The following is a 26,953-nucleotide window of genomic DNA, read 5'->3' on the forward strand; positions in this document are numbered from 1 at the left end:
AAAGGAATGGTCAACTGAAATTTCAGCTTTGGAAGCCAAGAAATTTTGAAGTTAACAGTGCTACAAAGTGGTAACGACAGAAAAATCTATTTTTGTATAGTAAACCTCATTACTACCATATATGGTACAAAATTTTGGTAGGAGACTTAGATAATTTTTTTGTTGTATCATGTGTAGCATCAGTAATGTACTATCCCTCAGTTAACTAGTTTATAGACTACTCATAAGTCACAAATCCCATAAAGGCTGTTTCCGTATAGTAATTATGTACATGAAAGAAAATGATTCATTCAATTCTCAAATACACAGAAATACATTTGTCCAATCAGTACATTAGTGACCACACCCACCTCTACAGGAGAGTAGGATCTGGTGATATTGGTCAGTATTGGACAATGATGTGTTTAAAATACATTAAGCCAATTAGAATGTCTAAGGATTACATCATCTACTAGATGCGGTAATGGAGAACTAATAAATTGACAGATGATCCAAAAATCCTAACCAATATCACCAGACCCTATACCCTAGTGTGGAGGTGTGGTGTGGGTGTGAGTAGTCCGTTGGTAAATAGGAGAACATGTTGTAACACCTCCTGAATTAAACACATTTAAATTACACATCCAAATAAGGTAGTACACATACCTTGTTAAGGTGAAGACTGATTTAATCACTTGACAACCACAACAAATCCCTCATGTAGATGTCACTACACTGGGTGGATCACATGATCTGGACACTGGTGATTTATAAAGTTCACACATTGTCAAGTTACACATTTTGATTACTTTATTCTGTACACACAGTACAATCTGATTGGCTAAGTCCCCAATGACATCATTTCAGATGATCTTCATTTTACACATCTACTTTCTCCACCTGTATAGAAAAGACACTTGTATACCAGCTCTTCATCACCAACACTTACTAGTAACTTCCTGGTAACAGTGGTTGTGTGGTTGTCATGGCTACATAGTAACAACACAAAACAACCACACCATCACCCCTCACACACTAATATGTACCAATCAACCTCTCTAGTTAGAATATTATCATATTGTGTAAACAATTAGTAACCATGGTAATAATAGATTACATCATACAAACACACAAAATAACAATTTAACTGATAACTTGTAGTCTCTTGTTGTCATACTCCACAACATAAACACTACCAGTAGAATAGTTTATTGCTATACCATTAATACCATAAAATTCTCCTTGTTGAGATCCCTTCTTTCCAAACTGTTTAATTAACTCATGGGTGGGGCTCCATACACCAATTGTATACCAATCACCATAACCAGCTATGATGTGACCATCAGGGCTAACAGTAATGGCATATGGTTTATCACATGTTATCCTACTAATAAAACTGCCAGTATGACTGAAGAGACTAATATGATTACCATTATGGTCACTAACTAACACTCTATTGTCAGTATCAATTGCTATTCTAACAGGAAACTGAAATTGTCCAGGGTTGGACCCTTTACTGCCAAATTTAAAAGCAAATTTATCATCTTGTTGGAATACCTGGACCCTGTGATTCCACCTATCTACAACATACAACATTTTATTACTACTGAAGACTAGTCCTCTAGGAACATTAAACTGGCCATTGTTGTTCCCTATATTGGTACCAATTATTGATAAGAGTTCTCCTTGTAGGGAATACTTCTTCACTTGATCACTACTACTGTCACTAATAGCTATGATGTTATCCTTACTGACTGCTACACCATTAGGACTAACCAATCTGTTGTCACCACTTCCTTGTCCAATCACTGCTAATAAAGCAAAGTTACAGTCCAGCACAATTACACACTTGTTAGTATAATCAACAATGATGACTTCATTATTAACTCCTATAGCAACATCAGTGAGATCACCAAACCTGTTCCCTCCATAATGAGTCATCACTTGGCAGTGTCCTTCTCTCATCTTGCTGTAGTCTCTCAGTACAACTGATATCCTACAGTAACATGACAGGATCACATGATCTACTGTACATTAATAATACTGGTGACATCACTTCCTGTATGTACAGAAAATGAGATAACATTATAGTGGAAAGTTTGAATGATAATCACTTGTATGTTTTGTATGTATGACACATTGTATGGGAAAATAATACATGTATAGCTATTGTATAGTAGTGTGAGTGTATAGACTGACTGTGTAGTAGTGTTAATATGTATAGTCGTGTTAATATGTATAGTCATTGTGTAACATTAGTATACACTAACTGAATAAGTATAATACAATCACACCTCACATGATATCCACAAAACACTCTAATAGAACACACACTATTACTTACTTGTGAGGACTGCCTGGGATGTGTTGTCCATCAACTGCAATTGATATCATGTGATCCCCAAAAGTCCTGGGAGTGAAGAATGCTGTATAGTTTCCACCACTAACATCCTTGACTGGTCCCACTACTATGGCTTCTCCGGTTTTGGTGGTCATGGACACTTCTACTTCACTACTCTTGTCATCAACAATGTCACCATTAACATCTCTAAGTGTTATCATTAGTGACGTCACTTTGTTCATTACTGTCATTGCTGTAGGGAAGGTCACTTCGCACTTGCTGGGGTCCGGAGGTAGAAATCCTCCCAACTTGGTCACCTCCTCACAAAGACGTTCCACTTCTCCATACTCAACTTCTCTTTGTTCCTTCATTGCTGGTTCCAGTCTTGATCTCCTCTTCATTATCATCAGGTGATCTTGTCGTTGCTCTAGTATCTTCCTCCTCCTAACCAGTTCAGTGGTAGTCACTTTGTTCTCTGTTGTCTTCTTCAATAGCTCCAGACAATTCTGTAGTTGTGTCCATAGCAACAACAACCTCTCCAGCTGTAGCTAATATTAAAACAAGAACAACAATAACTGGAGACACATCTTTACTGCTACCAATCCCAGGAAGAACTACTTTGTAGCATAATATTACTGATGTTCGCATTGTTGGTTTAGCTTTGACTGTCAATTTCAAGCCAGTTTCAAGCCTTTAAGTCAGCAAAACAGATAATGTGTTTGCTTTTAATTTTATCTAATAAAGAATGCTAAATGGTAGGTGGGAGGGGCTCATCTATTACACAAAACCATGTGATATGGTTTGTATATGTAATAGGATGGATGGTTGTGGTATTCGGGATTAATAGTGCGAGCATTGTAAACAGGAAGGAGTAAAAATAGTGTGAGGCAAAGCCGAGCACTATTTCCTTCCTGTTTACAATGCGAGAACTATTAATCCCAAATACCACAGCCTGTAGTTGTGTCTCTTTGTTCATTACTGTCATTGCTCTTATTGCAAATTAATCCAACAACCATAGCAACTGTTACTAGGCAACAGAAATTCTAAAATTAACCACTGCAAAAGACCAGTCACACTTAGCAACCATTGCATGGCAACCATTGCATGGCAACCATTGCTATGGTCTCAAAGTGATGTTTATCCTAGCAATGGCTACTTAGCAACCGTTGCTAAGAAACCATATTGTTGCTATTCCATCGGGCATCTATCACTATGGTAACACTAGTTGTCAAGTCGGACATCTACTTCTAATAGAAACACACCACACTATTTTAGCTAATCAAATTAATATCACAGGTTTTTGTTAAGGAACCTTGACAAACAAGTGTAATGCTAATTCTATTGGCTAATCACTTGACGTATTTCAAAATAATACGTCAAGCTGCCATTGAGAGTATTATACAGTAACACATTCAGTTGTTGGATTAGGTATGTAAACCTGTACAGTGGTTATAATAGATCTTGCATGACGTCATTTGCGGTAATTAATATTATAGTTTAAACTTCAAAAATGAATCGATTTGATTGGTTGAAATCTTGTGTAAGTGATTTTGCTGGTATTTGTTGTCACACAATATCTATTAGAACTGCTGTATCATGTTACTGAGACAATAACACTTTTATGTGGCACATTAAAGAAAATGCCAGTGGTGTTGTTGAAAGCCACAAAATCCACCTGAAGTCTCAGGACCATAGCTATTTCTTCACTCCAATGGCTGCTATACTCCTCTACACTGCATGTGCTCAATCATAAAATTAATATGTCTGAGGGTTGACATATCAGATAGACCACTCATGTCCATGTTACAACTACAAAATAATACCTTTAGTGTGTTCTCCCTCTTGTCTGCTCCTTTGGTAATATCTGTTATGACTTGATCTTCTAGTTCATCAATGACTTTTCTAAGAGCATTAAACACCTCCCTTGTCCTCTCCATGTTGTGCTCCTTTCTGCCCCTAACACATTGTCTCATTTCCTTCACAACAGACACTGCTCGTTTCGTCTCTTCCAGTAAACCCATCATGTGATCCACAGCTTCTCCCAGTCTCCTGGTTTCTTCATCAGTCACACTTGTAATGCTAGTACGCTGGTGTGTTGAGTGACCATGGGAGACACAATCTCTACATAACTCAGTTCCACATTGTCTGCAGAACACGTCAAGTTTTCTTCGTGGATGATCAGGACAATATTCAAACCAACACTCCTACCTTGGTGTTATATTGGACAACAAACTATCATGGTCTCCACATATTAGTAATATAGCTGCTAAGGCCAATAGAACATTGAAACTTTTTGAAACGCAATCTGAGTTGCTGCTCATCTAACATCAAAGCAACAGCCTACCTTACGATAGTACGACCGTCAATGGAATACGCTGCAGTCATCTGGGACCCATACCACCATAACAATATTCAACAGTTAGAGAAAGTAGCTACAGCGTAGGGCAGCTAGATGGGTCCTAAATGATTTCAATCGAATCAGCTCAGTCACAGCTATGTTACAGCATCTTTCTTGGCCAAGCCTTCAGCTGAGACGTAAAATATCCAGATTACAAGCACTTTTTAAAATTATACATCAAGATTATTTACTGTCAATTCCTCCTCATTTTATTTCAATGACAAGATCCACCAGACTATATCACCCACATCGTTTTATTCTACCAAACTCATCCACCTATTCATACCAACAGAGCTTTTTCTCCAGATCAATTAAGGATTGGAACAACTTACCATCTTCCATCATTGAGAGCAACAATATTGACTCTTTTTCAGCGGAACTGCAAACATTGTATAGAACTCAATAACTGTAATCTTTGTAACTACGTAGCTAAATTCATTTTATGATTGCTTTTCTTTTCCTGAGCATATCAGCTGTGCTGTCTGCTCAGTAACAATAATAATAATAATAATAATTCAGAAAGGGGCGTGGTGGCGGGATACTTCAAAAGAGCGGCGCACTCTTCGCTACAGTTAATAGCATCTTGAAGTTGGTCTGGATTATCGAAATGTTCCATCAACACTTGACACTTCGACATGGAAGGAAGGAGAGCAGAAGCCATCTTGACCAAACGCACGACACACCCTTTGAACAAACAGTTATTAGGCGCGCTTAAAATTTTTGAAGCTAAAGGAGTCCGTACGTCTGTAGGTCATCTTATGGTCGCAGCAGCTGTTATCGGTCACCAGGTTGTGTTTAACTCGGTGTTTAATGGAGTCCTGATAATGGAATGACAGTTTGTGTGTAAGTTTTTAATGTGCATCTGTGCTCACTTCGATACTGTATGCTGTATGCAGCAGGGGCGTAGCCATGATTTTTTTGAAGGGGGTTCAGATTAAAGTGGACTGTCTTAAGGGAAATGCCTGGGTGCTTCCCCTAGACCATGAATGAACGAAAATGATGCATACACGAAACGTGCCTTTAGGCAGTAACATTAAAAGGTGTTGTTTGTGAACTACTAACCAGCTAAAACCTACACACTGCTGTTTATGCAGCTTAAAGAAACTATAAACCTATTGTAAAACTAACTAATCTTCACTTCCAGACAGCATACTGACAGCCAACTTCAATTTCTAGCACACGGAAGCCCTCCACACTCGAGTCACAATACTTCTTTCCAGCTATACATTATTGGCCCTCCTGTTGATGGTCAACTTCAGACTTGTACTCCAATATGTTCGATACATCACGTGCCCACAACATGTAACAAATAAACAAACCATTCATCAGGTATTATACATCGGTAACAATTCACAGTTTGTGCTAACCTGACACATGTATAACGTGACGACCACTCAAGTTTAGCAGCTGCTACCTTGTATTATGTCTCCACCAACCATTGAACAGTCCTTCGCTGTTTCACTCGCGCCATTTCCAGTGTTGGGAGTAACGCGTTACGTAATATTATTACTTTTGTGGTAACTAAGTAATATAACGAAATACGCTATAAGAACAGGTAATATAACTCAAGTTACTTTACTTACAAATGTAACGCGTTACCTAAGTAATATAGTTACTGTAACGAATCTAATATTATTACTACAAGTAACGAAGTTACTAATCTCGTTAGTAATCCACTGAGTAACGCCTAGCCACAACGAAGTAATGAAGACTACTGAATGAGGCTTATTCACCAGCTTCTTACTTATAATCAAGATTTGCACATTGTCCAACAACGCAATCGTGTCACGTGATAAGGTGGTAGTTTCAAACGTGACAGCTTAAGGCTGTGGGCACAAAGTAATATAATATGTAATATTATTACAATTACTTTATTTTATTGGTAATATGTAACTGTAACTAAATAGTTCAGCTGCAAGTAATATGTAATATGTAACTAGTTACTTTTACAAAGTAACTTGCCCATCACTGGCCATTTCAACCATGCATCACGTGTGCAATTGATCACGTGATGCAATAGATATGATTTGCAATGGTTCAGCATTAATGTAGTACATGACCCTCAGGAGTAGTACAGAGGAAAGTAGCTACCGGAGAGTTCCAGGCCTGTAAAATTTGGTGTGATTTTTAATTTTTAAAAATTCTGCATCTGAAAGGGGGATTCGTCCGAACTATCCGAACCCCCTGCCTACGCCCTTGTGCAGGCCTGGCTGTATGCGACACTGAATGGTATTTATTTATTATTTGTGTGTACTGTGCAAAAATCTCGGCAAGTATCAATGTGATTATAACGCACAGGTGTGATTATGATAATTATCTAAGCACAGGTATGATTGTGTTTGTTTGGTACGTTTAAACCTTGTCCTTTGTACAATCCTGACAGGCTAGTCTGCTACAGCCTACCAACCTAAGTAAGGCCCCTATTTGGTGATTATTAGTTTCTCATCCAGCCTTTCTAATTATTATGATGCGGGCGGGAGTGTATTACCATTATGCCTTTATTTTATAATATTGACACACTGATGTACAGACCTTGTCCAAATTGTCTTTCTTTCTTACTACAAACAGTTCCTTCAGCAGCTGATTCTACTTTTCGTGATCGCCAACTGTTTTTCGACAGTAAACTGAAAGCCTGCTTTGATGAAGTCGATAGAACACGATTGCAACTGGCACTGCAACAATGTGCTAAGGAAGATAACAGTTCTCCTGGTGATATATAGCGCATTGCAGCATTCATCAACAAAAAGTTATAACAGTTTGGTATCATGTGTTCTTCTAAGCATGCACAGAGTAAATAATGGCTTACCATGCGGTAGCTTAAGAAGGATGCAGGCAGTAGATGAGAAACTGATAATCACCAAATAGGGGCCTAATAGTTTGGCAGCACCCACCCCTTTTGCATTATAGAGGAAGGATCTGGTGACCATAGTACATGGTACCTGTGCTACTATAGTCAATTTCAGGTTGCTTGCGAATGCAATTAAACAATTCGCACACATCATGTTTGAACATGATTGTGTGAATTACGTGCAGTGTTTAATCTATAGAGGTTTTTCATCTCCTTGACAACTGTTTTTGTTGGCCATATTGTTGAACAACTTTGTATACAACGGGACTATTGACAAGTTGAAATTAGCCAATCTGCGTAAACCGCTAAAAATTAACAGTCCAAGCTGTGGTGGATTGGGTTTGGTATTGGGTAAGAATTCATGCTAACCTGTAAAGTAGATGGAAAGAACGCTCGATACTGGTGTTCATAAATATGGCCGAAATACGGAATAATAAACGAAAAAGTATGGATCCAATTTTGGTCATCAAGGAGATAGAGAAGCTTTATTGAATAACTACCTCAGTGTGTCTCTGGCATTGACTAATGATCTTTGAAAGCAAATAATGTAGTTGTGCTAGTGAAAGGAGTTCAAGTAATCAGTTGTGTGATTTGTTCAATTGCAACCTGAAACCGACTGTACCACTATAGTGGTAGACCCAATTGAATCACAGTATCTTGTTTAAATAGGTTTGTGAGTAAACCATGTAGTTGTGCCATTAATAACACAATAACCGTGATGACCAAGTTGGAAAGCAGCTGATACTCTCTGAGGGAAACCCCGAGATGCACACGCAGTAAAGACTCATGTTGAGAAGTGTGAAGTTTCGTGCTTTTTTTGCCAAGTTACAACAACTTAAAGAAATAATATGTGACCGGATCAGCGAAAACCCGACACAATCGTGCAAGCCTAGTATAAAGCATTGAATACAATGGGTGTAAGCAAGAGTTCATAGTATATATATTTAGGAGAGTATCCAATGCCTGTATTGCCCCTTCAAAATGCACTGTGTAATAATTGTGCAACATTGTGTAACATATCCAAATATTTTAGTATAATTTCAGTAAACTCCAATACATGGCTTCGCCATGAATGACTTATTGATAGGCATTGATATACCAAAGCGAAGACCTGCAAGCACTTCAAGGCCGCCTTATAGCTCTTGAAGCAAGTTAAAACACCTTTGGTGATGATGCCTATTGTGTAACATTATTATGCAGTGTGTTTTGAAGGGGCAATACAGTGTTGGATACTCTCCTAAATATATATATATATATATGTAAGGAACTTTGTGTGGGAGTATCAAAGCGAAAAAGTGTTCTATATTCACCATAAAAGCCCAAGTGTTCTATATCGGGCAGTTATAGAACACTTTAATAGACCACAGTTCTATATCAGGTAGTTAGAATTGTTAGGTCTATTTTGTAAGCTGATAGCCTACTTTGAGTGAGTAATCACTCATTCTGGCCAGTACAACCAATCAACCAAGCCAGTGTAGGCTGATAGCCTGACTATGCTGGCTGACTAGTCAACCCAACTAGTAAGAGCAAAACCACTGGATTTAATTTATAAACACACTTGAAGATTTCGATGGTGGTTGCTTGTGGTCAGCAGCAGTTACTACATTTTGTTCAAATAAATGGATGAGTCCTAGGAATATCACAGAAATATGCTTATTAAAGTACCACAATCGAAACTTTTAGTATTGAAAAGACGGACTAGACTCACAAAACGACTAATGAAGGCGCAGCACAGTGCAACACTGGCGAAACACAGGTGCAATGCCTATTCTACTGATGATAACACTACTCTGTGAGTTTCTAATTGTTTCGTGCGTCTTGTGTGTACTTCAATTTGACAGTTCTCTATACCGGATAAAGCACTGCCTTTTGCTCGTGCTATACGGGAAATGTACGTAGCACTCAAAGAGTGGCCTTGAGATGAAATATAGCACTCGGCTTCGCCTCCTGCTATATTTGTCTCTCGCCCACTCTTTTCGTGCTATATTTCCCGTATAGCACTCACAGCAGTGTTTTATCTAGTACATATATATATACGTATATATAATGAACTCTTGGTGTAAGTAATACTTCCGTATTATTAAAAACATTCCATAAATTTTATAAATGTCTATTTCTTGATGAAGGAAGGGACTAACAATAGTGCAGTAGACCGAAGGGCACACAAGTTATGAGCATTTGTTTATGTCATGTCGAAGCGATTGTACATGATTGGTATTTGTTCACAAATTTCGTCTTTGTATGCAGTGAAGAAAGTTGAAAAATGTACCCAGTAATTGACTCCTCTACTCATGGTGAACATGGTGGTGCAAATGTCAACTCCGTTTATTTTATTTTTAGTAAGTGCTTGTATTTAGTTTTCCTATACTGGCTGTACAAATCCATCTTATTGTTGTTACTACTTTGTAGTGCTGTAACTCCGAAACTTATTGGAATATGAGGTTGAAACTTTGCCTAAGGATACACTTGGCTGAGTAGATGATTGTGGCGGGTTTCACATATCCAGTTACATATTATTAATATGTTGCACACAATTTTAAACCACATTTGCATTCCGGTCACACAAGTACCATATACTATGGTCACAAACCCTTACTCTATGTGAAGGGATGGACTACCTAGGAAACAGATAAAGCTTGAGAGTTGGTCTTGATGTCTAGAACTGTATCTGTACATTGTTGTAGGCAGAGATGACAGGTGGAATAGCTGTCATGTTCAGACACTGGACAAAACACATATAATACACATGCTATCTTCATATAGACATCAATATAGTATTGAGAACATGTTTTGCAGTGTTAAGCTGCACATGAGATCTATAGTAACTGTGTATAGAAGTGTTTCAAAGTTATTACTCCAGCTAGAGATACCCTTATTTGAACACCACACTGCTATGCTGTAACAGTTGCTCCTCAGTTGTTCTTTGTTACTGCAGAGTTTAATACTTGACTTGGAAGATTATCAATTTAGAACACCGGACATCCTCAATATCAAGCTGGAAACAAATAAAATTCTAACCAAGTCATCAAGTACATGCGTACTACATATCATTTGTATTGGCCACAAAGCTAGGGACCTGCCGATTACGCTGGCAGCATAATAGGTACCTTAAAGCATTGAGCATAATGCTAGGATAAAGGCAGACTGTTTATAAATCCTTGCTTGTCTAAATACAAATCACAGAAAACGATTGATATAATCTAATAGAACACTCAATAACTCTCAAGCCGCTGACTGTTCTATTAGAGTATATCGATATTTTCTCTGAAATGCATTTTGACAAGCAAAGGAAAGATTTATAGTCTCTACTTCAACCACTTATTATTTACTCATTTGTTGTTACTTGAAAAATCTGTAAACTGCTTAAAGTCAGTATAAAACATGTCAAATGGGTATGACTACAGGTAGCTAGTATTCTTAATCATTAACTCTAGAGAGTACTTGAATACTATGATCACTTCAACCTGATTTTTAGAAATTGAGGCATAAAATTAATGTTGAGCATATGGCCATGCAAAGTTAATTATAGGTTTCTAGTTCTACCAATTCCCCCGGTCCCTGTTTCCATTTGTATAATGAACTGTACTTGTGTATATGTACTTATTCAGGAGCTGGTCTCTGACATGTAACCAATATCTAATCCAAAACAGCCAAGCTGTAAAAAGAGAGTGTGGCCCTGAGAAAGGCTATGGTGAAAAAAGATGTGAAATCCAAGGTGGCGGCCAAGAAATGGCTGTGATGGTAGGTTAATGGTAAAAATTTTAATAACGACAATTCAAGTGAATTTTGTGCCAAGACCAAGCGGCACCAAATTCACTGAATTGTTGTTATTAAAATTTTTACCATTAACCTACCATCACAGCCATTTCTTGGCCGCCACCTTGGATTTCACATCTTTTTTCACCATAGCCTTTCTCAGGGCCGCACTCTTTTTTTACAGCTTGGCTGTTTTGGATTAGATTTCACTTCTTTTTGCATTTGTATACCCCAAAGCCGGCCTATGGCCGGCTTTAGGGCTTTTTAACCTGTCATTTTTTTCTTTACTACATGAAGAAGAAAAGATGAAGCAGGGTGATTTCTTTGTAGCTGACCTCTCTGCAAGGTGATCCTTCTAGCTGATCCCTCTACCGGATAACTTGTTTGTAGCTGAACTCTCTACAAGGTGATTTGTTTGTAGCTGAACTTTTTACAAGGTAACTTCTTCTAGCTGATCTTTCTACAGGGTGATTTGTTTGTAGCTGAATTCTCTACAGGGCGATTTGTTTGCAGCTAAACTGCTGAATTCTCTACAATGTAACTTCTTCTAGCTAAACTCTCTACGGGTGGCTTGTTTCTAGCTGATCTCTCTACAGGGTGACTTGTTTGTAGCTGAACTATCTACAAGGTGATTTGTTTGTAGCTGAACTCTCTACAAGGTAACTTCTTCTAGCTGATCTTTCTACAGGGTGATTTGTTTGTAGCTGAATTCTCTACAGGGTGATTTGTTTGCAGCTAAACTGCTGAACTCTCTACAATGTAACTTCTTCTAGCTAAACTCTCTACGGGTGGCTTGTTTCTAGCTGATCTCTCTACAGGGTGACTTGTTTGTAGCTGAACTCTCTACAAGGTGATTTGTTTGTAGCTGAACTCTCTACAAGGTAACTTCTTCTAGCTGATCTTTCTACAGGGTGATTTGTTTGTAGCTGAATTCTCTACAGGGCGATTTGTTTGCAGCTAAACTGCTGAACTCTCTACAATGTAACTTCTTCTAGCTAAACTCTCTACGGGTGGCTTGTTTCTAGCTGATCTCTCTACAGGGTGACTTGTTTGTAGCTGAACTCTCTACAAGGTGATTTGTTTGTAGCTGAACTCTCTACAAGGTAACTTCTTCTAGCTGATCTTTCTACAGGGTGATTTGTTTGTAGCTGAATTCTCTACAGGGCGATTTGTTTGCAGCTAAACTGCTGAACTCTCTACAATGTAACTTCTTCTAGCTAAACTCTCTACGGGTGGCTTGTTTCTAGCTGATCTCTCTACAGGGTGACTTGTTTCTAGCTGAACTCTCTACAGGGCGATTTGTTTGCAGCTGAACTCTCTACAAGGTAGCTTCTTTGTAGCTGAACTCTCTACAATGTAACTTCTTCTAGCTGAATTCTCTACGGGTGGCTTGTTTCTAGCTGATCTCTCTACAGGGTGACTTGTTTCTAGCTGAACTCTCTACAGGGTGATTTGTTTGTAGCTGAACTCTCTACAAGGTAACTTCTTCTAGCTGACCTTTCTACAGGGTGATTTGTTTGTAGCTGAATTCTCTACATGGTAGTTTCTTTGTAGCTGAACTCTCTACAATGTAACTTCTTCTAGCTGAACTCTCTACAGGATGACTTGTTTCTAGCTGATCTCTCTACAGGGTGACTTGTTTGTAGCTGAACTGTCTACAGGGTGATTTGTTTGTAGCTGAACTCTCTACAAGGTAACTTCTTCTAGCTGAACTCTCTACAGGATGACTTGTTTCTAGCTGATCTCTCTACAGGGTGACTTGTTTGTAGTTGAACTCTCTACAGGGTGATTTGTTTGTAGCTGAACTCTCTACAAGGTAACTTTTTCTAGCTGAACTCTCTACATGGTGACTTGTTTCTAGCTGAACTCTCTACAATGTAACTTCTTCTAGCTGAACTCTCTACGGGTGGCTTGTTTCTAGCTGATCTCTCTACAGGGTGACTTGTTTCTAGCTGAACTCTCTACAGGGTGATTTGTTTGTAGCTGAACTCTCTACAAGGTAAGCTGACCTTTCTACAGGGTGATTTGTTTGTAGCTGAACTCTCTACAAGGTAACTTCTTCTAGCTGATCTTTCTACAGGGTGATTTGTTTGTAGCTGAACTCTCTACAGGGCGATTTATTTGCAGCTGAACTCTCTACATGGTAGTTTCTTTGTAGCTGAACTCTGTACAACGTAACTTCTTCTAGCTGAACTCTCTACAGGATGACTTGTTTCTAGCTGATCTCTCTACAGGGTGACTTGTTTGTAACTGAACTTTCTACAGGGTGATTTGTTTGTAGCTGAACTCTCTACAAGGTAACTTCTTCTAGCTGATCTTTCTACAGGGTGATTTGTTTGTAGTTGAATTCTCTACAGGTGATTTGTTTGCAGCTGAACTCTTTTACATGGTGGTTTCTTTGTAGCTGAACTCTCTACAAAGTGACTTCTTCTAGCTGATCTATCTACAGGATGACTTGTTTCTAACTGAACTCTCTACAGTGTGATCTGTTAATAGCAGAACTTTCTACTAGGTGATTTGTTTGCAGCTAAACTCCTTGCATGATTGTTTCTTTGTAACTGAACTCTCTACAAGGTAACTTCTTCTAGCTGATCTATCTAAAGGGTAATTTGTTTGTAGCTGAATTCTCTACAGGGTGATTTGTTTGTAGCTGAACTCTCTACAAGGTGATTTGTTTGTAGCTGAACTCTCTACAAGGTAACTTATTCTAGCTGATCTTTCTACAGGGTGATTTGTTTGTAGCTGAATTCTCTACAGGGCGATTTGTTTGCAGCTAAACTCTCTACATGGTAGTTTCTTTGTAGCTGAACTCTCTACAATGTAACTTCTTCTAGCTGAACTCTCTACATGGTGACTTGTTTGTAGCTGAACTCTCTACAGGGTGATTTGTTTGTAGCTGAACTCTCTACAAGGTAACTTCTTCTAGCTGACCTTTCTACAGGGTGATTTGTTTGTAGCTAAATTCTGTACAGGGCGATTTGTTTGCAGCTGAACTCTCTACAAGGTAGCTTCTTTGTAGCTGAACTCTCTACAATGTAACTTCTTCTAGCTGAATTCTCTACGGGTGGCTTGTTTCTAGCTGATCTCTCTACAGGGTGACTTGTTTCTAGCTGAACTCTCTACAGGGTGATTTGTTTGTAGCTGAACTCTCTACAAGGTAACTTCTTCTAGCTGACCTTTCTACAGGGTGATTTGTTTGTAGCTGAATCCTCTACATGGTAGTTTCTTTGTAGCTGAACTCTCTACAATGTAACTTCTTCTAGCTGAACTCTCTACAGGATGACTTGTTTCTAGCTGATCTCTCTACAGGGTGACTTGTTTGTAGCTGAACTGTCTACAGGGTGATTTGTTTGTAGCTGAACTCTCTACAAGGTAACTTCTTCTAGCTGAACTCTCTACAGGATGACTTGTTTCTAGCTGATCTCTCTACAGGGTGACTTGTTTGTAGCTGAACTCTCTACAGGGTGATTTGTTTGTAGCTGAACTCTCTACAAGGTAACTTTTTCTAGCTGAACTCTCTACATGGTGACTTGTTTCTAGCTGAACTCTCTACAATGTAGCTTCTTCTAGCTGAACTCTCTACGGGTGGCTTGTTTCTAGCTGATCTCTCTACAGGGTGACTTGTTTCTAGCTGAACTCTCTACAGGGTGATTTGTTTGTAGCTGAACTCTCTACAAGGTAACTTCTTCTAGCTGACCTTTCTACAGGGTGATTTGTTTGTAGCTGAACTCTCTACAAGGTAACTTCTTCTAGCTGATCTTTCTACAGGGTGATTTGTTTGTAGCTGAACTCTCTACAGGGCGATTTATTTGCAGCTGAACTCTCTACATGGTAGTTTCTTTGTAGCTGAACTCTGTACAACGTAACTTCTTCTAGCTGAACTCTCTACAGGATGACTTGTTTCTAGCTGATCTCTCTACAGGGTGACTTGTTTGTAACTGAACTTTCTACAGGGTGATTTGTTTATAGCTGAACTCTCTACAAGGTAACTTCTTCTAGCTGATCTTTCTACAGGGTGATTTGTTTGTAGTTGAATTCTCTACAGGTGATTTGTTTGCAGCTGAACTCTTTTACATGGTGGTTTCTTTGTAGCTGAACTCTCTACAAAGTGACTTCTTCTAGCTGATCTATCTACAGGATGACTTGCTTCTAACTGAACTCTCTACAGTGTGATCTGTTAATAGCAGAACTTTCTACTAGGTGATTTGTTTGCAGCTAAACTCTTTGCATGATTGTTTCTTTGTAACTGAACTCTCTACAAGGTGACTTCTTCTAGCTGATCTCTCTACAGGATGACTTGTTTCTAACTGAACTCTCTACAGTGTGATCTGTTCGTAGCAGAACTTTTTACTGGGTGATTTGTTTGTAGCTAAACTCTTTGCATGATTGTTTCTTTGTAACTGAACTCTCTACAAGGTAACTTCTTCTAGCTGATCTCTCTACAGGGCAATTTGTTTGTAGCTGAATTCTCTACAGGGTGATTTATTTGAGCTGAACTCTCTACATGATGGCTTATTTGTAGCTGAACTGTCTATTTGGTACCTTCTTCTAGCTGATCTGACTACAGGGTGACTTGTTTGTAGCTGAATTTCCTACAGAATAACTTACAATGTAATATAACTGAGTAAATTATAAATGCAGCTGAATGCTTTATTAGGGTGACTGTTCTATTAGAGTATCTCGATCTCCCATTTGCTGCACCTAGTTGCCTTTCGAATCATAACTCAGTGATTTGTAATCCGATTCTTCTGTACTACTGCAAGGACTTTCTATGATGATTATTCCAGCTACATACTGATTTTCAGCTCGTTGCTCTAAGCGGTTTGCCTGGTAGATACGAAAACTAATAGTTTTTTTATTCATAAAAATCCATTGCGTAATTTTGACACAGGTTGGGTTTCGTGTCATATCTCCATGGTCTTTATCCCGATTCCTTTCAAACCACAAAAAGGCACTCCTACGATGGTTGCTCCATCTACATATCAATTTTCAACTGATTCCTCCAAGGCGTTTACCCTGTAGGCGTGACAGACCTTCGACCTTATTTTACGCAAATAATCGGTCATAACTCCGTGAATGTTCATCGGATTCCTACCAAAGTTGGTACGGAGATCCGCCTTAATGAGCCCTTTAAGTGTGCCAATTTTCAGCCAAATCCGAGCACGCATTCGTGTTTTATGGCGAATTTTGCGAAGTGTGCGAAATGAAGAAGAAGAAAAAAACGAAGAAATTAAAACGAAATTTTGTTCGCTCGTATCTCGGAAATGGCTAGAGCGATTTTCTTCAAATTTGGTATGTAGACTCCCCTAGCTGGGCGGCATGTCTCCAGCAAATTTGGTTCCAATCGGATAAGGGATCACAGAGCTACATAGGTGTGAAAATTGCGTTTTCTTTCTTCCTGTTAATATACTCACGGTGTGGCGCGCCGGCTTCTTGGGCCGCACGACACACTATCGTGTGTCTTGATAGCTGTACACTTACAAGTCAGTGTATAAAGTTAGTATATCTTTATAAGAAAAGAGTGTTTACAAGACATGAAAACCTTTCAACAGATATAAAATATAAATTATTGTATGGTGATGGTGCAATTCATCCAGCAAAAAAATGGGTGTAACTAATCACTGGACTGGACTACTGGACTGACATATTTTTGGTTTTTACACATTCCGAGGTTGGTTTTATTGAGTCTTGCTAGCTAAGGGCCTTCTGAAAACTTGCAGTCTGCTACTAAAATGATGAGTATGAGGAGTGGAGTAAGCAAAAATTGACTTTAGTGATTTCACCTCTATTTATTATATTCTTCTACAGTACATATACTCCTTATCAGTATGCTGCAGGGAATGTGCTAGTTATGGTTAACCAACAATAACGTCTGGGAGATAGTAGCAAGCTTGTACAATGGTAATAAATTTGGTAACATTTTATAGTACGCCAACCAGCACATGTAAGAACTAATCATGATAACAGAAGAACCCTACAGTTGTACAAGGAGTTTGTATATTGCATGTAGGAATAAACTTAGTTACAATACATTGTCTTAGGAAGGATAGGTTGTGTCCCAGGGGTCTGAGCTATTTAGTTCAAGTGTATCATAGGCAATACAAATATAGTAAAAAGATTTTTGGTTAGCTATTGCTAGATATTACAGTCTCCAAAACACAATACTACGAAGTGTATAAATGCTGTAGAGCATAACAAGCAGTGAGAAGTCAGTTTTTGCTTACTCCACTCCTCATACTCATCATTCTAGTAGCAGACTGCAAGTTTTCAGAAGGCCCTTAGCTAGCAAGACTCAATAAAACCAACCTCAGAATGTGTAAAAACCAAAAATATGTCAGTCCAGTAGTCCAGTCCAGTGATTAGTTACACCCCAAAAAAATGACCAGGAAGGGAACCAGAAACATACAATTAACTTTTTGTGGCCTAATTTTCAGGAAAATTTTTTTGAACACTGGTCAAAGTGTAATAGGTAAAACAAAAGGCACAATCAGCAGGTCCTTACACAAAGCCTGACAGCAAGCAGGTGGTCATTTGTGGCACACATGCCAGGGTTGACTAGCTTCTATTATCAGAGTTATGACCACATAAACTCAACTTCAGATACTGTACAATCAGGTGGGGTGGGGGGTATGGCATGCATATGAATGCTATGGCCACTTCAACTAAATCTTTTGTTTGTTGGGCCTGACCGACCCTATATTTTTCAGCATAAAATAATGATGTTAATCACGTGATCACCTTGCAAAGAGTGATAACCACGAAGGAGTTGCAAATTTACCTTTAAGCTCTCAAAAAGTAGGTAACACTAAATATCTTACCATATAACTGCCTGCTCACAAGTGATACAGCAACCATAATGTAGCTTAGTTACCATTTGACTTGCAAAGTCACTCTTCAGCTAGCAAAATTGTATATTTTTTATTTTAATTTTACTGACCTACCAACCTTTATTTGGCTAAATTTTTCCCGAGAAACATAAGATTTAGTTGAAATGGCCTTATCAAATAATGTAAAGTACCAGAGTGCTAGCAAAAAGTATTTTGTAGAAATGTACTTCTGGTTTCTGGTACAGCCTCACAGTGATATATCAGTCATGGACGATTGTATATGGTCATTAAAAGATTGTTGTAACCCTTCATGGGAAGTCTGTGACTGTCATTCTTTATCATTACTGGACTGAAATGTTTACTTATTTTCAAATAATTAATTTCATACTGTGTAATTGAAGTTGTTTAATAATTTTAGTATGGACCACACAACTATCTGGTTTGTACTTACATTATTATGAACCACATGTTTGGATGTCAATAACCATTTGATGTAACACTCATTTTATTTTATACAGCTGACAATACCAGACACTTATACAGTAGTTGACATGACAAAGGTGAGTAATACAAGTATACTAAAATGTGGAGTAGTTGTTGTGTGAAAGTCTGGACCTGACAAAACTGACCATGTGTACACAAGTATAGTAAGAATTCATGTTCAGTGTATTATAATAACTTCCCAATTGGTACAGCTAAGTCCATGAAACTTACACAGCTAGTAGAGCTGTGTATGGACCTCATGGACACATCCACAGTACATATTGTACACTCTGTTTGAGCTATAATTATGGTGTTTAGTAGAAAGCTGAATTCAGGCATGTTAGTGGGATGGGAAATTGGTCCATAACTTTATGTTAAAGATAAGATAATAGACAAAGTGATTTACAAGCCAGAAGTGCACAAGACTGCTTGATAGCCACCACATTAAATTGATTATGTAGGTTACTGCTTAGGCAGATAAAATCAGCCGTAGAAAGCAGACCATGATAAGTACATGTAATTTAGCAAAGCGAAAATGAACAAGTTATTGTCACTTTGTGTACCTGTAATTCTATTGTGGTTTTGTGCTCACATGATCAGTTTAAATGTAACACTTGTACATCCCTAAAACTGGTCAGTATTAAATGAGTGTCTTTTATTATGTTTAGCTCCAGCAATGTGACCCAATGGTACACATCTTGTACATTAGTAATTACTTGACCAAAAGAAGTTAACCACTACTAACGTTTATACATGTTCTTGTATTTCACTAACAGAAACACTACAAGGGCAACTATGTGGAGTTGGCAGGTTTTGATGACAAGACACTTACAGTGATGTCAGTACCAGTACCAGAAGTGACTTATTCACATGTGAAGTGACTTGAGGTAAGTATAGTAGTACAGTGTATACTGTAGACTTCAAAATATGGCGACTTAATTGGCTTTCAGTAAATTTGCAGAGATACTTAAATTCAATTTTGTGCGATTAGTTGAAACAAGAGTTTATATATATCGCTTACTACTTTATATTATGAACTCTTGGTTGAAATGGTAATAACAAGTACACGAAAAATTTGGAATTTTCAACTAGAGTAGGACCATAGCACATCGATGAAAAGTACTGAAACAAGTTGGAGTAGTCCATGATATTAAATCACTGTAAAACAATAAGAACTGTTATATCCCTACTGTGCATTTCTGTTATGGTATCTTGAGCACAGTAGGGATATAACACACGGTACAACTAATTCTAAGTTTTATCAACTATTTATCAGTTGAGAGGAGGTAGGACATGTTGTCACAATAATTGCATGACGTTTGCATACTGTACATTTTTAGCATAGGGTATAGTGCTAGTAAACTTTGAAGTTTAGCGCTGGATTTATTGTCAGGAATGGTAATCCACTAGTGTAGAAATGTTTCATGTGCATGATGAGCTTCATTGAGCTCTAGCAATTTTATGATGAACTTTACAATAGAGCATTATTTAGAATATAATCTGATCTTATTTTCAGGTACCTGTGTTATTGTTCCATGTTTTCTTAGTCACTAGTAGTAAATGCAATTGACTTCGGCGTCTACAATGATGCAAGTAGCTAGTATATTAGTTTTCATCATGCAGTTATCATTAAAATTCAATTACATTATGCAAAAATCATTTGCGTTATGATATCATGTCCCCCCCCCCCCCGACTATTTATTTTGTTCAGTTTCTATAGTCAGTTACACTAGTTGATGTCACTACTACAGTACTTGCTAGAAGCAATTAATTCTGTTCATACCATCCTCCATCTTCTTTCTTTATGCTTTTAAATGATCATGTAACTTGAGATGATTGGCTACTGTGCTGCCTGATAAAATGAAACTGCAGAACAAAAGTGTAACAAAAAAAACCCTATAATAATAATAATAATAATATTATCATAAGGTAATATGCGATGTAGTTGTATAAGCTGTGGTTGAGGATGGTATGTTAATGGGATGATGTAAGAAACCCTATACTCTCTGAAGTGGTAGTTGTGTAGAAGTAAGTACATATAAGGTCATAGAATGCAGTGTTTATATAGGACCTTCTGTATGTAGTTGTGTATATCACTTATTGGTGTATATTGTACTTTGCGTGGGAGGATCAAAGCGATACCATGTATCATATTGTCCATACAGTACTAATCAACTGCATAACTGTACTGTCTGAGTCATACAGTACAGTTATGCAGCTAATTGGGCAAATACAGTACAGTTATACGGAGAATTTATTTAAGTAAACAACACGCTGTAAATCGCTAAAACCAGCCATACTAATCCTACGAGTTTGTTCTACAGCTAGGAATAGATTGTATAAACACTTACTGATCGTCTGATCACGAAGCTTTTTAAACACGACTCCACTAAGACAGCATGATTGATCACGTGTGTGACATTGTAAATCGCTAAAACTAGCCAAACTAATCCTATTAGTTCGTTCTACGACTAGAAATAGGTTAGTTCAACACTTACTGATATCCTGATCACCGAAAATCACAATGGTTTGAGTACTAGAGAAAATCGGTCCGAGCCAGATGACCAGAAAGTACAATAGCTATAACAGTTAAAGCACCACGTATGCTTGTGTGTATGAAAAATACAGCACTCAGGGGTGCCTTGAGGTAAATAGAGCACTTGGCTTCGCGTCTTGCTGTATTAGACTCTCGACACGTCCCCTCATGCTGTATTTTCCATACACACGTGCGACGGTGCTTTAACTATGATATAGTGTAAGGAACTTGTTAAGTGTGGGAGATTTTAAAGATTGGACATTTGCGTAATTGAGGCACTATGTTAAGATCACATGATCATGAACTGCATAAGTTTAATTTTGATCATCAGGACACTATTGGCTGGCTTTAATTACACAGCTCTACTTTCTAAATATTGTTTATACCTTGGGAGGGTGTGCTTGTAAAGCAGAACCTTTGTTCTTTAAAGTTCATGGCTATACAGTGTTAAGCTTATTGGTGTGTAGAGATTGTGTACTATTCAAGTCACTGGACCATATGTAACAGTTAGAGACCTACCATGAGGATCTTTGTGATTTTATAAACCCAAGATGAAGCCAAGGTATTTTTCTGAGTGGGCAGCCTCTAACTGACTTAGAAAATGGTGTGGGACTAGTAGATAGATTGATTGTGGGTTGAGTACAACGTCATCATGTCATCATCTTGCACAAAATGTGAACCCACAATCATTTTCCACATTGCCGTTATCACTGATCTGCTCTGCGTCCTGCTATTCAACACATTGTTGATCAAAACAACTGGCTGTCTTATACGTATGTGATTTGGTGGTTAGTACATTGTGGGTCATTGCTCAATTACCTTCATTCAACCCAGAGGAGGTAGGACATGAGCTGTACCTTGATTCATTGAATAATCTACGTATTATTATCTTATGAGTTTCAATAATCACAGTACAAAACCAGCCAACAATGAGGTCAGTAATACTCTCATAGAAGTATTACAAGGCTAGTTTCTTGTTAACATTTTCTGGTAAACCTATATCTCCTATATACTGTATAATACTACCATACTGTATGATGGTTAGAACTGTATGATATATGCATTTGTTTTAGTAGAGCGGCTAGCAACAAATTTTGATGAAATCATTCAGTTTGTGATAAAAGTACCAAATTTTATGTGGAAATCAAGTAAAGTATACTAAATCATTTGAGATATGGTGTCACATCAAAATCATTGCCTTAGGGCATGTTTTGAAACTTTTAAACTAGGTTATAAACCCATTTCTAGCTACTCGAGAAACCATACAAGTGCATCCAAAATCTTTTGTTTTGCTTAAATAGCATGAATGTACCTCAAATTTACAGGTGTCATCAAAAAATCTTTCAAAATGTGGTAAAATAACCTGTTTTAAACACTTCAAATGAACCAATATTTCAGTGTTAAAAGTACAGGTATCACCTAATAGAAATAATGTATTGCACATCTATGCCTTCGTATACCATGACCCTCTGTACTTCTTAACATGACAAGTTAATGACCTGGATGGACACCTCCCTTGATCAGCTGTTGGATATGACCATCCCTTGCTTGTCTATTCAGATGCAAAGTTTCAGCTCAGATAACTTTTATGGCTTCCCCTCTGTTGATTATTACATTTAAGATTCGTTGAGCTTTATTAGATTAGTAATTTTAATGGCACCGTAAATGGTAAACTCAGCAAATGTTGTACCAAGTTTGGTGCTTTTATCACAAAGTGAACAATTTTTTCACTTAGCCGCTCTACTATTTGGCTATAAAATCATTTTATGTGTTACTTTCTTTATGATGTAGCTGACAATACCAGACACTAGTTGACATAACAAAGGTGTAGGTTTTGATGACAGTCATGTCTATACCAGTACCAGAAGTGACTTATTCAGATGTTGACTTGAGGTAGGTATAGTAGTATAGTAGATGTGTATGGCTACCTCAAGTCAATGTCATGTGACAGAATTACAGAGTAACTCTACATACATATATGCTGCAGGACATGTTGAGACCATGCATATTGCATGTGTTAATAAGGTCCTTTTAAGCATATGAAAGAACTGCATTAAGTTGCTGAATCATATGTAACGTGTAACCTACTGAGCAAGATATATTGACTAGTTTGTATAATTCTGTTTTGAAGAAAAAAAAACTCATCGAAATACATTTGAATAATTTTTCACACATTTTAATTTCTTTAATAAACAGTGGAAGAATGTTTGAATTGATACATTTTATAAAACAGTGGATTTGCCTATTCATGGATAGTACGAATGTCTTGTTTCTTTTCTGCGTCATAAAGTAAAGATGTGTTATGTGCGTTTGTTTTTGTTGTGGTAAAATAGTTTATTGTCTTAGCCTTCTTGCTTAACAACCTGAGTGGATACAGGCCAAAAGTTGTACCTTGATGAATTCCCATACATAATGAGAAAAGTCCCAACTCCATAGCTTGTTACACTTGTGACTTATGATCAATTTAGTAAACACCATCAATTTATTGTCCATATTGTTAATCTACTGTTTTGCTCTTCCTGTTGTTTATCACAATAACTCCAATAGTATTAACCCCTTATAAGCCCATTTGGTTTTCCCCTCTAGACAACAAAAAAAAGCTATAAACAAAGTATACGAACTGGTTGGGTTTTGTTTACTTATTTATTATTAGGTTCTGAAAAAACAAAGCTTATAATATCACACGTTGCAATATAGTAAATCTATGGTTTGTCCAATGTACATCCAACAAAGTTTAAAAGAATTAATGTTAGTGGTCATGCATAACAATGTCAGATGGTAAAGAATTCCAATCATTTATTACTCCTGCAGCAAAACTATATTTCTTCATATTTGTTTTCACAAGAGGTTTAGTAACTTCAGTCCATTCGATCTTGTATAGCAAGTGTTGTATTGAAAAACTCATCAATTGGCATATCCACAAGTCTGTGTAATATCTTATACGTTATGATCATATCCATCCTCAACCTTGTATAATACAATGAGGGCAGGTTTAAATATTTCAGTCTGTCAGAATAAGTCAGGTGTGCAAGATTAGGTTGACAATCTAGTAACCCTTCTTTGAACAGCTTCCAGTTCTCTGATATCTTTAAGAAGATGAGGTTGCCAAACAACACATGCATAGCCTAAATGCAGTCTTAGGAGAGATGTGTACAACAAATGTAAAGTGTGTGGAGAGAGTGCATGAAATGTATGTTAAATAATTCCAACCATTTTAGATGTTTTATGAATTGCATTTGATATGATGGGAAAATTTTAGATCGGTTGTCAATGTAGCACCCAAATCAGACTCTTCAGTACACTGTTGAATTATAGAAATGTCAACGTCTGTAGATAATGAGTATTGTCTATTTAAACTGTTGCCAATAGTCATGTATTTACATTTGTCAATGTTCACAGATGAATGCCAAGTTACAAACCAGTTCATAAAATTATCCAAATCAGTCTGCAGCAAAGTCCAGTCAGATAGTGAAGAAATGCAATGATATAGTTTGGTGTCATCAGCAAATTCCCACAGGTTAGATGTAATAACATCAGGCAAGTAATTCATATAAACTATAAAGAATATAGGGCCCAAGACACTGCCCTGAGGAACACCACTGATAACAGTAGACCTAGAAGAAGCTGATCCTCTGACACAAATCCTTTGTCTACGATTACTTAAGAAATTTTGAATCCAATTAAGAATGTCTCCATTTACTCCATAATTTTCAAGTTCGCAAATCAGTAGCTAGTGGGGGACTTTATCAAAGGCTTTCTGGAGATCCAGGTACATGCAAAATATCAATATCTTTACCAGCATCAAAACAGTCAGTCCAATGGTTTACCACTCTCAGTAGTTGCAGTTCACAAGATCTTCCAGAACAAAATCCATATTGTACATCAGATAACAACGAATTTGACTCTAGGTGTTCCATTAGGTGAGTTTTTATGATGGCCTCAAGCATTTTACTTATCACAGATGTTAAACTCACCAGGCGGTATTTGCTGGGTTTGGTCCTGCAGCCCTGCTTGAATATTGGTGTAACATTGGCATCCTTCCATGAGTTGGGTAGAGTGGATTCTTCAAGTGATTTATTAAAAAGCAGTGTCAAGGGTAAAACTAGACCACTACAAACACCAAACAAAACATAAGGGTGACAATTGTCAGGACTAGCTGACTTTTTTGTTTTCAATCTACATAGTTGAGAATATACTTCTTCAGGTGTTACAATGAGTTTATCAAAAACCGTAAGAGATGATCTGAAATTAATTGGGGGCATAGACTCTGGATTTTCCATAGTAAACACCGTACAAAAATAGTCACTAAGAATTGTAGCTACTTCATTGTCATTTTTAGTAGTTGTACCATCGCCTGTCTCTAGCACACCAATACCAGGCTTTGTCTTAGCTCTTTGGTTTACATATGACAGGGATTACACAAGTGCTGAAGGTCTGCAGGACACCTGACCACACAACCTGTTTAACCTATAAAGACACATAAAACGTTTGGGGAATGTATTGTGATATTTACACAATACAGACATACAAGGTGGGCTTAGGAAAGATTAAATACTTGTTATGCAACAGTGATTTGCATTTTCTGTGATTTAAACTTCTCACCATGTATTTTACTTTGATTGTGGGTTTGATCATGTGAGTTGCATCATATAGCCTGATTCAAAATTTAATGTGGAACCTACATGTACTGAAAGTGGATAGGAGCAACCACATAAAGCATTTACATGTTTATTTGCTGAAAAGTTACTTGTAAGGTGAGTTTTGGCCTTACACTTTAGCACAAGGATAAACCCCTTGGTATATCATTTTAAAGGTTATTACATTACGAGTACAATGATGTAAATCGCTTAACCATAGGATGTAAGTTGTAGTGCATTGTTTACAGCCAGCGTATAGAGGCTTATGTGCCTTTAAGGGTTACAGATGTCACAGTAGTTAGTTCGTACTCAGTGAGTCTCATATGATACTTAGTGTGATGTATTGGCATACATGATTCACTGCTCTATCAGAGTAGATGCTTAGTTTGTTAACTTTTTGCTACATCCAGTATACGCTTTATTAGAGTATCTAAATTTCCCTACTCATGTCAAGCGAACTACACAATAGGTTAAGGGGTGTGGTTACCATATCTTGTTTTCTACAGTAGAAGCTGTAGCTGGGAATGTGGTTACCACGATCTGATTGTTTAAGGATGTGGTAGTGTGTTCTGAAATTTAATTGTTAAAGGGAGGGTTGCTATGCAATTGTTTTATACAGAAAGTACAACTACAGGTATCTACTCTCTCTTGCAATAGTGTATGTGTATCAAATACATACGTAGTTTGGTCTTAACATGCTTCTCTAAGGAAAGTGTTTATAATGGAAATTAACACCTTGGTATTGTTTCCTTATGAAGAGGAAGATGACCAGTATAATTGAAGGTACTGTGAAAGGCAAGGCACAGAGGGCAAACACTCTTTGAAACCCCAAGTGATCTGAGTTAAGTAGTGTGGCATAAAATCGTAGCTGTACATTTTACCCCTAGCGTTGTGAGTGTAGTTAGTGAGGCAGGCAAGTAGGCAGACCAATACTGTATATATACAAATTTTTGAGGTATGTAATTTTTGTGGATAAACGAATTTCACTGGTTTTATTTTCGAAGATCACTTGTTTTTCACTGAAGTTATCTATTAGAAAACATAGATCGACCATTAAATTTAGCAGAAAGTTGAGCAACTGCGAAAATTACATCATTGAAAATTTTTACATATACGATCATCGTGTTGTGGTGATTTTTAAAATGAAA

At 37.5% G+C, this 26,953-nt stretch overlaps 1 protein-coding gene and 1 long non-coding RNA gene across 11 annotated transcripts; one reads left to right on the forward strand and one right to left on the reverse strand.

Annotated features, from left to right (window-relative positions):
* Nucleotides 1-294: 294 nt before the first annotated feature.
* LOC136266631 (E3 ubiquitin-protein ligase TRIM71-like) lies at nt 295-6,213 on the reverse strand. 9 transcript variants are annotated; one of them, XR_010706203.1, is made up of 6 exons: nt 4,144-6,213; nt 2,324-2,868; nt 929-1,975; nt 789-879; nt 646-739; nt 295-592 (listed from the first exon to the last, which is right to left on the reverse strand). XR_010706203.1 is itself a non-coding variant. In XM_066061641.1 (3 exons), exons 1-3 carry the CDS (start codon nt 4,342-4,344, stop codon nt 1,123-1,125), a joined length of 1,599 nt encoding a protein of 532 aa, XP_065917713.1. In that variant the 5' UTR covers nt 4,345-6,213; the 3' UTR covers nt 890-1,122. The 9 variants fall into 9 exon arrangements, 1 of the variants encoding a protein (XP_065917713.1); XR_010706207.1 differs by having other exon boundaries at nt 295-879; nt 4,144-5,536; nt 5,857-6,213; XR_010706205.1 differs by having other exon boundaries at nt 295-879; nt 4,144-5,536; nt 5,591-6,213.
* Nucleotides 5,269-26,801, forward strand: LOC136266984 (uncharacterized). Of its 2 annotated transcripts, XR_010706435.1 has the most exons (7): nt 5,269-5,561; nt 18,668-18,709; nt 19,409-19,519; nt 22,960-23,061; nt 24,568-24,685; nt 24,732-25,088; nt 25,146-26,801. It is a non-coding gene; the product is annotated as an uncharacterized lncRNA (long non-coding RNA). The 2 variants fall into 2 exon arrangements; XR_010706431.1 differs by having other exon boundaries at nt 5,278-5,561; nt 24,732-26,801.
* The last annotated feature ends 152 nt before the right edge of the window (nt 26,802-26,953 follow it).

Source organism: Dysidea avara, chromosome 1, assembly GCF_963678975.1.
Source record: "Dysidea avara chromosome 1, odDysAvar1.4, whole genome shotgun sequence".
NCBI lineage: Eukaryota > Metazoa > Porifera > Demospongiae > Dictyoceratida > Dysideidae > Dysidea > Dysidea avara.